General features: G+C 36.0%; 1 protein-coding gene across 1 annotated transcript in view; it reads right to left on the reverse strand.

The window, feature by feature from the left end:
* The window catches only part of EYS (eyes shut homolog), a 1,981,143-nt gene that overhangs the window by 1,280,456 nt on the left and 684,627 nt on the right, over positions 1-16,060 (reverse strand). The window contains 1 exon segment of the mRNA XM_012556965.2: positions 3,894-4,153. Coding sequence (XP_012412419.2) covers positions 3,894-4,153 — 260 coding nt within the window.

A 16,060-nucleotide genomic window follows, 5' to 3' on the forward strand; every position in this document is an offset into this window, starting at 1 on the left:
GAACGAAGGTATATTTAACACTGCCAGGACAAGTTCTTCTTTCACAAACACTTCTTTCCTTCTGCAAACAGACTTGCAAAGGGAACATAGTGGTTGCCTGCACCAATTGAAAAACTCTTGTTGAAAGAGAAAGCCTCTTTCTCTCAGCATCAATCCCAAGGAAGGTCTCTGAATGGCAATATTTCAATCACAATGCCCAGAACTTGGACTAAGAGTAGTTGCCAGAGGGATGGGATTTGTGATGTGTTTTATATTGAGTTCTCCCTAAAGAAGATCCTCAGATGATGGTTTGTATGCAAGTAGTTTATTGGAGAGGTAATCCCAAGAATTATGGCAAGAGAGTGGTGGAATAAAACAGGACTGGGAATAAAGCATGGCTTAACCAGCAAGTTATTGCTGTGGGCAACTGAAGTTTGAGCCTGCTGGGAACCCTCTTAGAGATCATGTGGAATTCACTCAGAAAGCTGGGTTATGTATCCACAAATTCTTGCTCCTTGTGCATACTCCAGCCATAAATGTGAAAGCTCTTACTACACTGTGCTTCAATGGTTGGTTAACTTGTCTCTCTCTCTTAAACTTTAAATTACTGGAAGACCTATCTTTGTCATGTTCAATTTCGGAACCTATTTTAAGACTTGACTCTTGGTAGGAAATCATATATATGTTGGTTGAATCAGTTAATAAAGAATACAATTTTTTGATTTCCAGAGCACTGACATGCACTTGCAGGATTGACGTATGTTGTGTACAGAGCAGGGTTTGTTCAGGCAAAAGAAATCAGGTGTATTATAAAATAAATTTTGAAGTGTGGAAATCACTAAAGCTAACACTATTGGGGTGTCAAGAATAAACCCCATCTGTTTCTGGAAATGTTATAAAATTGCATTTGTCTTTCTGTGTGCTATATTTTGTTTGTTAAAGTACTGATTTTTTAATCACAGAAATTGCTTCAACAAATAAAACAAACCTGGATTGAATTATTACTGCTCTACACTTCTTTGCCTACCTATTTGGCAATAGAAAATGTTCAGTGCTCACAAGGACCAAATGAACCCGACTCAGTTCTTCAGAAGACAGAAGCATTGTCCTTAATTTCTCTTCCAAAACATGACCACAATAGTTGTGATGTTTTATTACACCTACAATTTTTAAGAAGCTCACATTACATCAACATGGATTAGATGAGTGATTTTTTGAATATAAGTTTCAATCACACTCACCAAAATAGTTCACCTGCTGATCGATCATTATGGTATAAATCCAAAAGTACTGGTTACTCTATTCGCTGGTTCTTCAAGGTGAATTTACATGACATCTATAATTTAGCTTTCTGAGATGTTGTCATATTATTACTCTGTATACAGAATTTTCATATTTAAATTATTACAGACCTTATAGACTGATTAAAAACTATGAAAAAGAATTTCAGAAATACATTTATGCTGAACCCTCAGAACTTAAGCCTTAAATCTCTCTTCTTTTGTCTTGACATACGCTAGTCATAAACACCAACAACTTGCAAAAAGCTCCATTGGAGTTTCTGAATCCTACATCTGTATGAGATGTTAAGTCTTAGAACTCCTTGGGGTTTTAAATTTTGATACGTGTTAAAATGGAATTTGATCAGAATATTTTTATATGATATAATGGTTTTGATTTAGATCCTATTTTAAATAAGAGCTATTAATGAAATCCAGGACATAGCTTCTAAAATACTCCGTAGTCAACCTTTTTTTAATTTTCTGAGTTTTCATAAATAAAGTTACAGCCTTCTAGTTTTTCATCTGCCACAGAAGTTGAACTGCTAAAAGCAGTATTAAGTAAACATTTTTCATGTAGTAAAATGTGATTTACACAAACTTACTCCTTCAGTTTCTAAGGAAAGAAACATTTTTGATTTTCTTTTATGTATATCTGTATGAAGCTAAATAGCTTGTAAATGGTATACGTTTCAAATATCTCTTTGTGCTGAAGCAAAACTAGAAAGGCATAAACACATAGTTAATTGTGTCTTTATATCACATCCCCCAGCCCCATCACTCTATCCAAAGTATTGATTTGTTTGGTTATATTTTTCTGGAAGCCTTAAGTAGAATGATGAAGTTACAAGGGGGAAAAAAAAAATGTTCTTACAGATGATGGCAAAATTTAAATTCTCTTAAAGAGCTACCTTTGTGAATGCTAATGTGAATGGGAAATTTTATTACTAATTTGATATGTGATGACAAGTTTTTATGATATATCTTATTTTTCTCTTACCCCACAACCACAGGAAAGGAATTTCACTATATTTTATAAATTCCTCAAATGAATTAAGAAAATGAATTACCAAAAATGATTTGGGAAATTAAAAGTCCATCTCTGGTGGATATAGAGGATGTTTTATTTAAAGTAAATAAACACACTGCTACCCCCTTAATGATTATAGAAATATCTGGAGAAAAATAGGTATTATTATAAGTAAATAATTATAGATAAATTAGCTCCTCCACTGATGCTGAATATTTTTTAAGAAATTTCACTCTATCAAATTTTTGTTAAAAGAAAAAATATTTATTCATTTTTATTATGTACTTAAGAGTTACTTAGATTTTCAGGTGCGTTAAATGCTCCCTCCCGTTTTTTCTCTCAATCTTGATTTTCCTACGTCATACCTGAAAATATTTTACTGCATGCTCTATATGCCCCTATAATATGCTTTATAAAGGCCATGTTGTTTTTTGCTAAAACGATTTCTGTTGGCCTTCCAGTTCTTGTTCCAGTCCCTCAGGAGGCCAAGTGGTGTCTATCACGCACAACGTTCCAACACTTGCCCCTATGTCTTTATCATAATTTACCTTGTATCTTGAGAAAGTTTTAAAGGGTGTGTAAAAACAAACGGAAACAGCTTTGACTAAGATGTCTAACTAACTGATATAGTGTGAGCCAGACATTTTTGACAGAAGAGTAAGTGTTGCCCATATTTTTAAGGGACTCCTACTCTAGTAAGGCCTGGGATAGGAAAGATAGATCATCCTTAGGTGAGTATCAGAAAATTAATTGCAGGGGTGGCCTCTAAAGACAATGTGGTATTTGTCCCATGTTGATATGTTCCAGTTATACTGAAAACCTTTAATGTACTTGTTTTATGGCAGAAGCAGTCATGACTGTAGGCAGTAGTAGTTCTTGAGTAGCCAGCAGTATATGAGAATAACATATACTCAAAACACCTGTGCACAGCTCTTTCCATTGCATTTGAAGAGACTCCAACCAGACAAGTTTAAGGATAAGTAAACTTATTGGCTCGTGTGACTCAAAAAGCCAGAAGCACCGCTGGCTTCAGGTATGGCTGGATTCAGGAGCTCCAATAATCAAATCTGCCCATTCTCTATCTCATACATGGGCTTTCTCCTATGGACAAAGTAGCCTGAGTAACATCATACTAGTTTAGCAATCGTAGCAGAAAAAAGCGATGCTTCCATATAGCTATGAGTGAAAAGCCACATTGAAGAATTTGATTACTTTTGATTGAATCCGTCCTCATCTCTTAACTGCTTTCATCAGGACCAGAGAATATGCCCAGACAGGTGGGATTAACTTCATCAACCCTACATGGACAATGCTTCCCAAAAAACTAAACTGTTACCAAAGAAGAAGAGAAATTTTTTTTGGTGGGGGGGGGGGAGAGCCAAAAAGATGCATAGCCTCACTCTGTTTTCCTCTCCCCATACACTATTTAAGTTACTTTTTTTATATTATTTCCCCAGTGTGTTTGGATACTTAGATTCCTCAATACAGAAAAATCTTTTCTCACTTATTCTCACGGGACCATTGATCCATAGGAGCCAAAAAAATAAATAAATAAAAACAAACAAAAAGCTTAAAAAAATATTAAAACACATATGCTGTCTTACCTTTTCTACAAACACAATAATGATCTCCATCTAACAAAGTCAAGCATGTTGAGTTGTTTCTGCAAGGACCATTGAGTGGATCACAGAGGTTATAGCGCTGATGGCAGAATTGTCCAGAGTAAAAGGGTGGGCACAGACATACAAATTGCCCAGGGATAGTAGATTCATGACAAAGAGCTCCATTCATGCATGGGTCAGAGTCACATTCATTTATTTCTTCACTACAATTTTGTCCAGTCCATCCAGATGTACATTCACAGCTGAAATAAAATTGTAAGAAATTTTTGTTAGAAGAATTTAAGAAATGTGAACAACATTTTTTTTTAAGTTTATCCTTTGCATTTTCAATGAGGTTACTACATTCAGTTTGGTAGGTTTTTTTGTTTTCTTTTCTTCAAATAATGCATAGCTTAAAAATATTGTTAGCCTAATTTGCTAGGACAATTTAATGTACATTAATATGAAATTGCCTTAATTGGTTATAAAAAGATTTAAGAAGTATTTGGTAAATTTCTAACATAGGTAAGCACTGAAATATATCATAGTACAGTGTTACTAGAGCCCTAGTGGTGCAGTGGATAAGAGCTCAGCTGCTAACGAAAAGGTCGGCAGTTTGAATCCACCAGCCGCTCCTTGGAAACCCTATGGGGCAGTTCTAATGCTGTCCTACAGGGTCAGTGTGAGTCAGAATCCACTCGACAGCAATAGGTTTGTTTTTTTTTATTTACAGTGTTACTAGTTTAAGTTTTTGGAAACTACTGAATTGAATTACCAATTGAACATATTTTTCCAATTATTTCTTTAATGTAAAATAATTTTTACAGGTGGGACCACTGTTTATAAGCCTAAAATGATAATTAATTAATTACCTTAAGCAATATGTGACCAGTCCTGGTGGTGCAGTGGTTAAGAGCTCGGCTGCTAACCAAAAAAGTCAGCAGTTCGAGCCAGCAGCCATCCCTTGGAAATCCTATGGGGCAGTTCTACTCTGCCCTATAGGGTCGTTATGAGAAAGCAATGGGTTTGGTTTGTTTTTTGTAATCAAGGTGGAGCCCTGGTAGTGCAGTGGTTAAGAGCTCACCTGCTGGCCAAAACTTCGGCAGTTTGAACACACCATCTCTCCTTGGAAACCTTATGGGGCAGTTCTCTGTCTGACAGAGTTGCTGAATCGGAATTGAATCGATGGCCACAGGTGTTAATCAAGGTACTTCTTAATATTAAGCATTCTTTTGTTTAAATATTTAAGATGTGTTTCTAAAAATCATATTTCCTAATACAGTTTGAATAATGTGGGAAAACTGAAGAAAAAGAAACCAAACAGAGTAAAGCACTCAGATCTTGAATGCACATCAGGCTATAGCTCAGCCTGACCCTCAACCATTCAGTGTCTTTCACTGTCTTGGGAACTTTTGACTTCAAATAGCACTTTAGTCAAGCATCTTCCATCAAACTAGGCCAGTTCTGTTCCCAAAAATAGGACAACTCTGACAGGGCAGTGTGAAAAGGTTTTTCCACATGAAGTAGTATCTAAATAAGAGGGAAAGACTGGTTATAATTCAACCTGCAGATAGACATAAATGTAAGGTTGTTCATCAGCTGGTGGTAGCCAGTTATAAATTGTGGCCTCAGGGTGAGGACTTGTGTCAGTCTGGAGATAAGGAATAGCCCCAAGTCTTGAGTAACTGATATCACACAGGTAACTATTCATGAAAAAAGGCATGGGATATATTAGAAGAATTATTTACAGAAAAAAAAAAAATCCTTTACTGAAGGATTTTTAAGATAACTTGAAATCCTCTCACTTGCTTTGGGATAAGTAATATTTTGCCAAAAAAAGTGAAAAGAATTATAGGAAGGGAGGACAGAGGGGAGGGAGGGAGGAGGGAAGGAGAGAGGTAGAAAGGGAGGGAAGGAAGCAAGGAAGGAAGGAAGGAAGAAGACATGGAAGGAGGAAGAGAGGGAGGGAGGCAGGAGGGAAGGATAGAATGAAGGAAACAGGGAGGGAAGGAAGGAGGGAGGAAAGAACGGAGGGAGGGAAGGAGGCAGGAAGGAAGATGACCTTTCTTTATTAATAAATATAGAAGATACCAATATTGTGAGAAGAGATGGCTGAATGAATGGCTTGCCCCAACAGTTTAAAATGAATTCTAAGCAGATCTAGTAGCCATCAAAACAAAAAATGAAATTAATAGAAAGCAAGATGATCTTAGGCATAGTTGAAAATGAAATGTTTACTAATTCAAAAAAAATTAAATCCAAACTAAGAATCTGTTATGATTACTGGTGGATTTTAAATCTATTTGTCTAATATTTTTAAAATTTTGGTATGTGGAAAAAGTGATTGCTGCCGTGAAAATCGAACACATCTTTATAGAGAATGTTTGCTTTAGGCACACTTTATAACTGAGACAATTCAAACCTTTGCAATATCAAATATTTTCCTATGAATATGCTATTTCCTTTAAGAAGGAGTAAACACTTTGATCTTTTAATTTCCCATGAGGACAATTAATTGCTAATCACATTGGTGACTTCCCCATCTCGTTTGCCTGAGAAGTCCTGGTTTAAGATTGTTGTCCCAGAATAATTATTTAAAACACATCCTTTCATTTATAAATGTGTCTAAGGTGCTACTCTCTTTGTCTTTAATGCTGTTCTGTTTCCCCTTATTGAAACTTAATATTTTCCAAAAAACTATGCTATCATTTATTTCCTAATCATGCACATGATTTCACCTTGTTCTATCATTTGCTTGTTACACTGTTCAGAAACTTACTAAAATGTAAAGTTAATTTATGTAACACATAGGATAACTTCTGTTTAGTGTGTGATGTATTCTTTGATATTTTATAGAACTTTAGAATCTTTGAGTGGGAAGGAATGAGTAAAAAAAAGGACTCCGCTAGGCAGATTGATAAAACACTTGATCTGATAGAGAACAAATCTTTCTTTTTGCTTGCTTTCTTTTTTTTATAAAGAGGGTGAAGAAAAGATTATTGAGTACATATTCTAAATAAACTCAAGAATTTCTGTTTTAACATTAATAGGAAAAGAATCTTTTCTATTCATTCTATCAAGCCTCATATTTTTTTCAAGAAATATATACAATCTTTATAATTTGGGAAACAATATTAAAAAAAGTAATTTATCTATAGTGAAAACATTATCATCTATATTTTTAAGCAATATGTATTTTGATGTAAACAGTTTATTTGGGTATTCCATGAATATAATTTTCTTTAAATATTCTATATATTTCCAATACTCTACATGATTTAATCTCCTATGCTATGTAAGAAGACAGCTGATCAATAGTCTTTTTCACAGTTGCTGAATTCAAGCTGCTCTCTAGGCAAGTCAGCATTTCTAAAAACAGTTCCAGGCTTTTTCAAGATTCAGAAGCGTCTTCTTTTCATAGCAGGAAACTTAAGTGGCAGGCAAGCAGGGACAGAAAAATGCATCAGGTCAAGCCTTCAATATACTCACATTTAAAATCTGAAATAAATCTAACTGATCCCAGGCTACGTTTGGGAGAAAATCCAAAATCCATACGCTTAAATCTGGGACTGAGACAATAGAGCTAACCCCATGGACAGTGAGAGCATTTGTATGTTTGTCACTGTGATAATATAGGGGAACAATGAGAATAGGACATTTCACTGTTCAGTCATATGACCAGATTTTAGTAAATTTTGTTTCTAGAACTACGACAAGCATGGAAATTATCTTTAAAATGACTTTTTCAAGAATAACTGGAAGAAGACTGAAATAAAACATTTTCTTAGAAAGGAAGAGTGTAAGATTGTTGAAGCTACCATTCTGTGCATTTACTTACTGATCCATAAGTATGACTAACACAATACAAATGAGTAACATGGATAATTATATGATTCAACCTTGGCCATAAAATCAGTTATTATCTAAAATGTATACATTTAATATCCTTAAGTTTGTGTATTTGATATTTCTTTGTCTTTCCTGGGGTGTGTGTGTATACATGTGTACATGTGTGCCTTTGTATGCATGTATAGAAACACAGCAAACCGATGGCATACCAGTTATTCTTGAGAAACTTGCTTTAGACTCCTGGTGTTTTTCCAAATGGATTGTTTGGGCAAATAAATTTGTCTTCTTTTAAATATGATTTCCTAAATACTCAATGAAATGTAGAGTTGCACCTAAGTTTTACTCTCTAGAAATTTAAGTAAGTACATATATGTGAGTATGACACTCACCATATTATATATATATATATATATATACATATACATATATAAATTGTATTCAAATCTGTACTCTAAAATGTATGATCTCTCAAATACATACATATATATATCTTAGAGTTTTTTAATACATCTTAGAGTATATATGCATACATACTTTCAAATTGTACTTGAAAGTATGCATATATGTATGTATATAAGTATGTATGTATATATATATACATTAGAGGTTTTTTATATATCTTAGAGTACATATACATACACACTTTCAGGTAAAAATTTAAGTAGGAGGTAGGCATTTAAAAGACAAAACAAGATACAGAGTATTACTTAAAGGAGCTAAAGTACTGTGATGTAAAATTTAAACAAATGTATGAACATTCTTCAAAATATACTTCATAAATCTGCAGTATCAGTCAGAATAGTTTTATAAGGAGACATTTTAAACTCCAAATTTAATAAATAACAGACTTTAAGTTTCAAAAGGAAATCAACTGAGCAAGCAAACGCCAAAGACTTTTTATACATTTAGAAAATGGATTCTAAGCAAATGGGTAATAAAATAAATCTTTATCTTTTTGTAGAGAATAAAATTATAATAAATGCTTTATCTGCTGCCTAACTTCTTAGGAATAATATATATCAGCAATATATACTCTAATTACTCATTATGCATGCTTCTTTCTAGGCAGTATGCATATAATACAATTAATTATAAACTGTATTACAAATTTGGTTAGCTAATGTCAAAAATATATGGAAAATAAGTCCATGTAAAAAGAAAGCTAACATATCTTCTGAGATATAAAAATTATTAAGGACACATTATTTCATTACAATTTAAAATTATAGAACATCTCTTAAAAAAAAAAAAAAACCTAAACTAAATAGTCTCCACATTTGCCTTTTATTTATTTAAAGGTGGTAGGAGATTATAGAAGGGAATGAGAGAGGTAGAGATGAGAAAGACAAAAATGGTGACAAGGAAGCAGAGGCAGAAAAACTCCTATAAAAAATATCACTCAAGGTTCATCTTCTTGCAGATGAGATAGTCTCAAGGGGCTATCTATCTGGAAAGTATTAATACATGTGATCTTATTTCTCACCAGATCCTTCCTGGCATTTGATTAGTCAACCCAGGGCCCAACGAGTTGTAATATGATATTTAAAGGGCCTTAAAAAAACTCTATGTTATCACCTAAAATCCATGATAAATACTTAATAGAACATGGGACATCTCATTTTAAAAGATGGGGTAAAGTCACCAGTGCCTGCCTATCTGTGAATCCAATTCAAACTGACAAGGGAAATAAAAACCAGATGATAAAATTCTGTTTTTAGTATTAAAAAAAAAAAAATTATCAATAATCCCAAACCAGATTATAAGGGAAGATGAGCACCCAAATACAGTAAAAGGGGACCAAGATGGGAGAGGGTGTGAGGAGTAGGTGCCTGCAGCTGCAGGAATCCCACCCAGAATTTTCCAGAGCAGGGAACCAATGAAAAACTCTTTTTTGAAAATGAAGCTTGGCCAGTTTGCCATCACAGCCTGTCAGGAAAGATGAAGACAAAAGAAAGCAAAGAGAAGATGTTGAGATACATGCTTTTCAGAAGGGTACTTGACATCTGAAGCTTAGACTCAGTGAACCACTGTAGGCCAGGGCTGATGGTAAGAGATGCTGTTATAGAAATAGGCCCCCTGAAAACAATGGGGATAGTAGGATTCTACAAATTAAAAAGGCCATGAGGTAGTGTGTAAACCTCATAGTTATGTGGGCACAATTGTAGGAAGCATCAATGTTGGAAAGGGGGCGTGATCTAGAAAACAATAGAGAAACCTAAAACACAGTGTCTCTCTCTAGGGGCAAGATAGGTAGATAACAAGGCAATTCTTCAATCTATGCAATCAATATGAATCAAGAATGGATGATCAGCAGGCTGAGGGTAGCCATTCCAACTAAAAATGATGATCCCTTGCAAAGTTTTCAGACTGCAAACCCACTGACTGAAATAGAGGTCAGGTGCCCAGGAAAAGAAGACCCTACAATATTACAGCAAGTGTATGCAGTGATGATTCTGCCAAACCTTTCCCAAAGTACTTTCAGTCATTTACTTTAGTACCTACCTTTAGGTGAAGAGAATGACAAACATTTCAAGGACTGTTGGACTCGGATTCAATTTGGCATTGGCATCTTGGTTTTCAACTTACCTCATGTTGCAATGGGGCATGTATAAAGGCCAGGTAGTAAAGGGAACTCCTTGCCCAGATGCCTCTCACAGTGGACCCACTGGTGGTTGTCTCAGTCATCTAGTGCTGCTATAACAGAAATACCACAAGTGGATGGCTTTAACAAAGACAAGTTTATTCTCTCACAGTCCAATAGGCTAGAAGTCTGAACTCAGGGCGCTGGTTCCAGGGGAAGGCTCCCTCTCTCCATCGTCTCTGGAGGAAGGCCCCCATCATCAATCCTCCCTTGGTCCAGGAGCAACCCAGCTCAGGAACCCCAGGTCCAAAGGACGTGCTCTATTCCCGGCACTGTTCTCTTGGTGGTACGAGGTCCTCATGTCTCTCTGCTCACTTCTCTCTTCCATATTTCAAAAGAGATTGGCCCAAGACAATATCTAATCTTGTAGATCTCATCAACATAACCGCCACTAATCCATCCTATTACTTCATAGTGATAGGATTTGCAGTACTAGGGAAATCACAACAAATGACAGAATGATAGACAATCATACAATATTGGGAACCATGGCCTAGCCAGGTTGACAGACATTTTGGGGGGACATAATTCAATCCATGACAGTGGTCACTTCCCCAGTAGCTGAATATATACTTTAAATGGACAGTCTTTTCATTTAGTAAAATCTCCACATAATTTCTTAGGCCTGGGTGTTAGAACTATAGAGAAAGCCTATGAACCTGCATCACCCAGCCTGTACCATAAATTAAAAACAAAACAAAAACAACATAACCTCTTGGGAGAATGAGATTAGTGCCAACCTTAAAAGTCAAAGGATGATCCAATATAATTTATCTGTTTATGTCACCTATCTGGTTCCTACAAAAATCATGCATCACTTTGAAGGTGACAGTGAAGAAATCAAGCTCTATCAAGTAGTAGTCCAATTTCAGCTGTTGTGCCAGATGTGGTATATTTGACAGAGCAGATTAACACTGCTTTGGATACACTGTATATGACCAAGACTCTGGGGAATCTTTGCTCTTACATTTCTTTCAGGCAACAGGGTCAGAAAAAGTGTAAATTTCTTTGGAACAGTAAACAGTGGACATTTACGGTCTGATCTTGCCTCAAAGCTATGTTACCTCTCCCACCTTCTCTTATAATGTAATATGAAGATACACGGACTGTGTGAACATTCTACAGACTGTAACATTGTTCTATTATATTGATGAGATGTTAATCAAACTAGATAAGTAAGAAATAGCAAGTATGACAAAGGCCTTGGAAGGATATGTGTGCTCCAGATGGTGGGAGATAATTCCAATGAAAATTCAAGGGCCTGTTATATAAGTGAAGATGTTATGGATCCAATTTTCTGGAGCATCATGGGACATCTCCAAATTAAAGACAAATTATTGCATCTTGCACCATGCTTCACTAAGGAGAAAGCACAACATTTGGTAGGCCTTTTGGGTTCTATGGTCAGCTGTTTACCTATGGATATAGATGGCTGTTAGCTTTGAATTAGTCTCAGAGCAGAAAGAGACTTGACAACAGGTTCAGGCTTAAGTGCAAGAGGATTGCGTTTTTGGATGATGCCAATCAGCAGGGTCTGTGACATTAAAGGTATCAGTGATGGCAAAGGATGTCTTATGAACTTTATGGCAAACCCCAGTAGAAGAACCATAACATAGACTCCTAAGATTAGAGGAAGTCCAGACAGATGCTACCTGACAGTAAAGAGACTATAAAGTATATAGTAGTGGATGTTATTATGTGCTGCCCAGTACTGAAGCTTCATTTCCCCAGCTCCTGTGACTGTTGGTAACTGACAGTTCTAGGAATTGCTCTCAGTTGACAAGAGCCATTTCACTCAAGGTTGTTGCCTTTTTGTTGAGGCAGCCCATATCCAGTGACGGTTTGATGCAGAGATCAATAACTCAGCCCCTTTGCTTCAATGTGAGACAACGCTACCGAGTTGTCCCTGTTCTAGAGTTCCCAGTGCGATTGGTGAGGACTCCGTTGTTTTTACCTCACAGTTCACCCTCTGCTTCTATCCAATTCTGACTCTGTCAATCTCCCACAGATGTCTTCTTTTTGTTTTTAAAGTGTTGTCGATGATGTTGTTAGGCGTCCCTGAGTAGGTTTCCACTCACAGAGATCCTATAAACAACAGAAGGAAACACTGCACTGTCCTGCACTATTTGCACAATCGTCATTAGGCTTGAGCCCATAGTTGCAGCCACCGTATCAATCCATCTCATGAAAGGTCTTCCTCTATTTCGCAGACCCTCGCTCTTACCAAGCATGATGTCCTTCTCCAGGGAATGGTCCCGCCTGGTAACATGTCCAAAGTAGGTGAGATGAAGTCTCGCCATTCTCACTTTCTAGGAGCACTTTGACTGTACTTCTTCCAGGACAGTTTTCTTTATTCTTCTGGCAGTCTGTGGTATATTCAATATTCTTCACTAACACCATAATTCAAAGACATCAGTTCTTTTTCACTGACTGTCTTTTTTAGCAAGTATGATGTCCTTCTGCAGGGACTGGACCCTCCTGATAACAGGTCCAAAGTATGTGAGATGAAGTCTTGCCATCCTGGTTTCTAAGGAGCATTCTGGCTGCACTTCTTCCAAGACAATTTTGTTTATTCTTCTGGAAGTCCATGGTATATTCAATATTCTTCACCAACACCGTAATTCAAAGACATCAATTCTTCTTCAATCTTCCTTATTCATTGTCTAGCTTTCAAATGCATATGAGGTGATTGAAAATATCATGGCTTGGTTCAGGCAAACCTTAGTCCTCAAAGTGACATAGTTGCTTTTCGAAACTTTAAAAAGTTCTTTTGCAGCAGATTTGCACAATGCAATGTGTCATTTGATTTCTTGACTGCTGCTTCCATGGGTGTTGATTGTGCGCCAAGTAAAATAAAATCCTTGATGACTTCAATCTTTTTTTCTGTTTATCATGATATTGTTTACTGGTCCAGTTGTGAGGATTTTTGTTCTCTTTATGCTAAGGTGTAATACATACTGAAGGCTGTGGTCTTTGATCTTCATCAGTAAGTGCTTCAAGTCCTCTTCACTTTCAGCTGCATATTGTGGTTGTTAACGAGTCCTCCTCCAATACTGATGCTGTGTTCTTCTTCATATAGTCCATCTTCTTGGATTAATTGCTCAACATACAGATTGAATAAGTATGGTGAAAGTGTACAACCCTGACGCACACCTTTCCTGACATTAAACCACGCAGAATCTCCTTGTTCTGTATAACAACTAACTCTTAGTCTACGTACAGGTTCCGCATAAGCACAATCAAGTATTCTGGAATTCCCATTGTTTATAAAGTTATCCATAATTTGTTATGATCCACACAGTGGAATGCCTTTGCATAGTCAATAAAACACAGGTAAACATATTTCTGGTAATATCTGCTTTCAATCAAGATTCATCTGACATCAGCAATGATATTCCTCCTTTCATGCCCTCTTCTGAATCCAGCTTGAATTTCTCATAGTTCCCTGTCAATGTACTGCTGCAACTGTTTTTGAATTACCTTCAGCAAAATTTTACGTGTGTGTGATATTAATGATATTGTTCGATAATTTCCACATTCTGTTGGATCATCTTTCTTTGATATGGGCACAAATATGGATCTCTTCCAGTCAGTTGGCCAGGTACCTGTCTTCCAAATTTCTTGGCATAGACGAGTGAGCACGTCCAGTGCTGCATTGTTTGTTGGTTTGTTGAAACATCTCAGTTGGTATTCTGTCAATTCCTAGAGCCTTGTTTTTTGCGAATGCCTTCAGTGCAGGTTGGATTTCTTCCTTCAGTACCATCAGTCCTTGATCCTATGAAATGGTTGAATGTTGACCAAGTCTTTTTGGTACAGTTACTCTGAGTATTCCTTCTATCTTCTTTTGATGCTTCCTGCATCATTCAATATTATCCCGGTAGAATCCTTCAAAATTGCAACTGGAGGCTTAAATTTTTCCTTCAGTTCTTTCAGTCTGAGAAATACAGAACATGTTTTTCCATTTTGGTTTTCTAACTCTAGGTCTTTGCACATTTCATTATAATACTTTACTTTGACTTCTTGAGCTGCCCTTTGAAATCTTCTGTTCAGCTCTTTTACTTCATCATTTCTCCCATTCGCTTTATCTACTCTACGTTCAAGAGCAAGTTTCAGAGTCTCTTCTGACATCCATTTTCATTTTTTAAAGGGTATTTAAGTATAAATGATGAATAAGGCCACTGTACATAAATCCAGATCGAATAAGAATTGTTGCCTTTGAATAATGGTGTTGATGAAGAATACTGAATATACCACAGACTGCCAGAAGAAGAAGCAGTCTGTCTTGGTAGAAATACAGCCAGAGTGCTCTTTGGAAGTGAGGATGGTGAGACTTTGTCTCATACTTTTTACATGTTATCAGGAGGGCCCAGTCCCTGGAGAAGGATATCATGCTTGGTAAAGTAGAAGGTCAGGGAAAAGAGGAAGACCTTCAAGGAGATGGCCCGACACAGTGGCTGCAACAATTAGTTCAAACATAACAATTATGAGTATGGTGCAAGACCTGGTAGTGTTTCATTGTGCTGTAAATAGAGTCGCTGAAAGTTGGAACTGACTGATGGGCACCTAACAACACATAAATCAAGAGTTCTCCACAATAAACTTCCTGTATTCAAATATTCACCATAGAATTTGTTTCCTGGGGAATCTAACCTGTAATGCATTCACCTTGAGTTAGTGACAGGTGCTTTTATCCTACCTTTAGAAAAATACACATGTAAGGATACAAAGGAGCCCTGGTGGTGCAGTGGTTAAGAGCTTGGCTGCTAACCAAAAGATCAGCAGTTAGAATCCACCAGCTGCTTCCTGGAAACTCTACAGGGCAGTTCAACTCTGTTCTATAGGGTTGTTATAAGTCGGAATCGACTTGATTGCAATGGGTTTGGTTTTAAGGATGCAAAGGTCAATTTTCAAAATTGTTCTCTGTTCCATGGTTTTTAATGGCAAAATCCAAAGAATAGAAGACATCAACAGGACATTGGTTATACTGTCTGGAGTAATTAAAACAAATGATATGTTTATATATAATGAATTAGAAAAATATGCATATATATAATATATATGCATATATAAAATGTAACATATTTAATTATTCCAATTGTGTCAAAATGTTTGTATATATGCATTTCCATATATAGAGAAAATATTTAGAAGCATACAATTGGAATAGAAATATATATTCTGGGGCCAAGTGTTCTGGATTCACATGCCTTATAGTAACTACGTAATCTTGGGCAGGATACATCTCTGAGCCTCAGTTCCCTCACCTATAAAATGGGAACAATTTAAAAGCTTTCTTAGGTAAGGACTGAATAGCTAATACATGTAAAGCACCTAGAAAGTATCTGGAATATAGTGGGAACTATAATGATGATGATGATTAATAAATATGAAGATATAGAGAAGTAAGTTTGGGATGGGAGATGAAACATTTTATTTTATTTTTTTTAATATAGTTCTGTACAATGTAATTTTTCACTTAGTATATGTAATACACTAAGAATAAAGAAACAAAAAAATAGTTTGCTTTTCATCATAATTTGAAATCTTTTTTATACTTTGTAGTATGAGTCAGCAGCTGAATACTGCTTCTTTTTTTTTTTTTCTTCTGTTTGCTGAGTTTAAGCTTTTCTCTGCAGAGATCTGTCTTTCCATGTTATTTACCCAATAAAAGTTGATCACA

This window comes from Trichechus manatus, unplaced genomic scaffold (genome assembly GCF_000243295.1).
Source record: "Trichechus manatus latirostris isolate Lorelei unplaced genomic scaffold, TriManLat1.0 scaffold00083, whole genome shotgun sequence".
Lineage (NCBI taxonomy): Eukaryota > Metazoa > Chordata > Mammalia > Sirenia > Trichechidae > Trichechus > Trichechus manatus.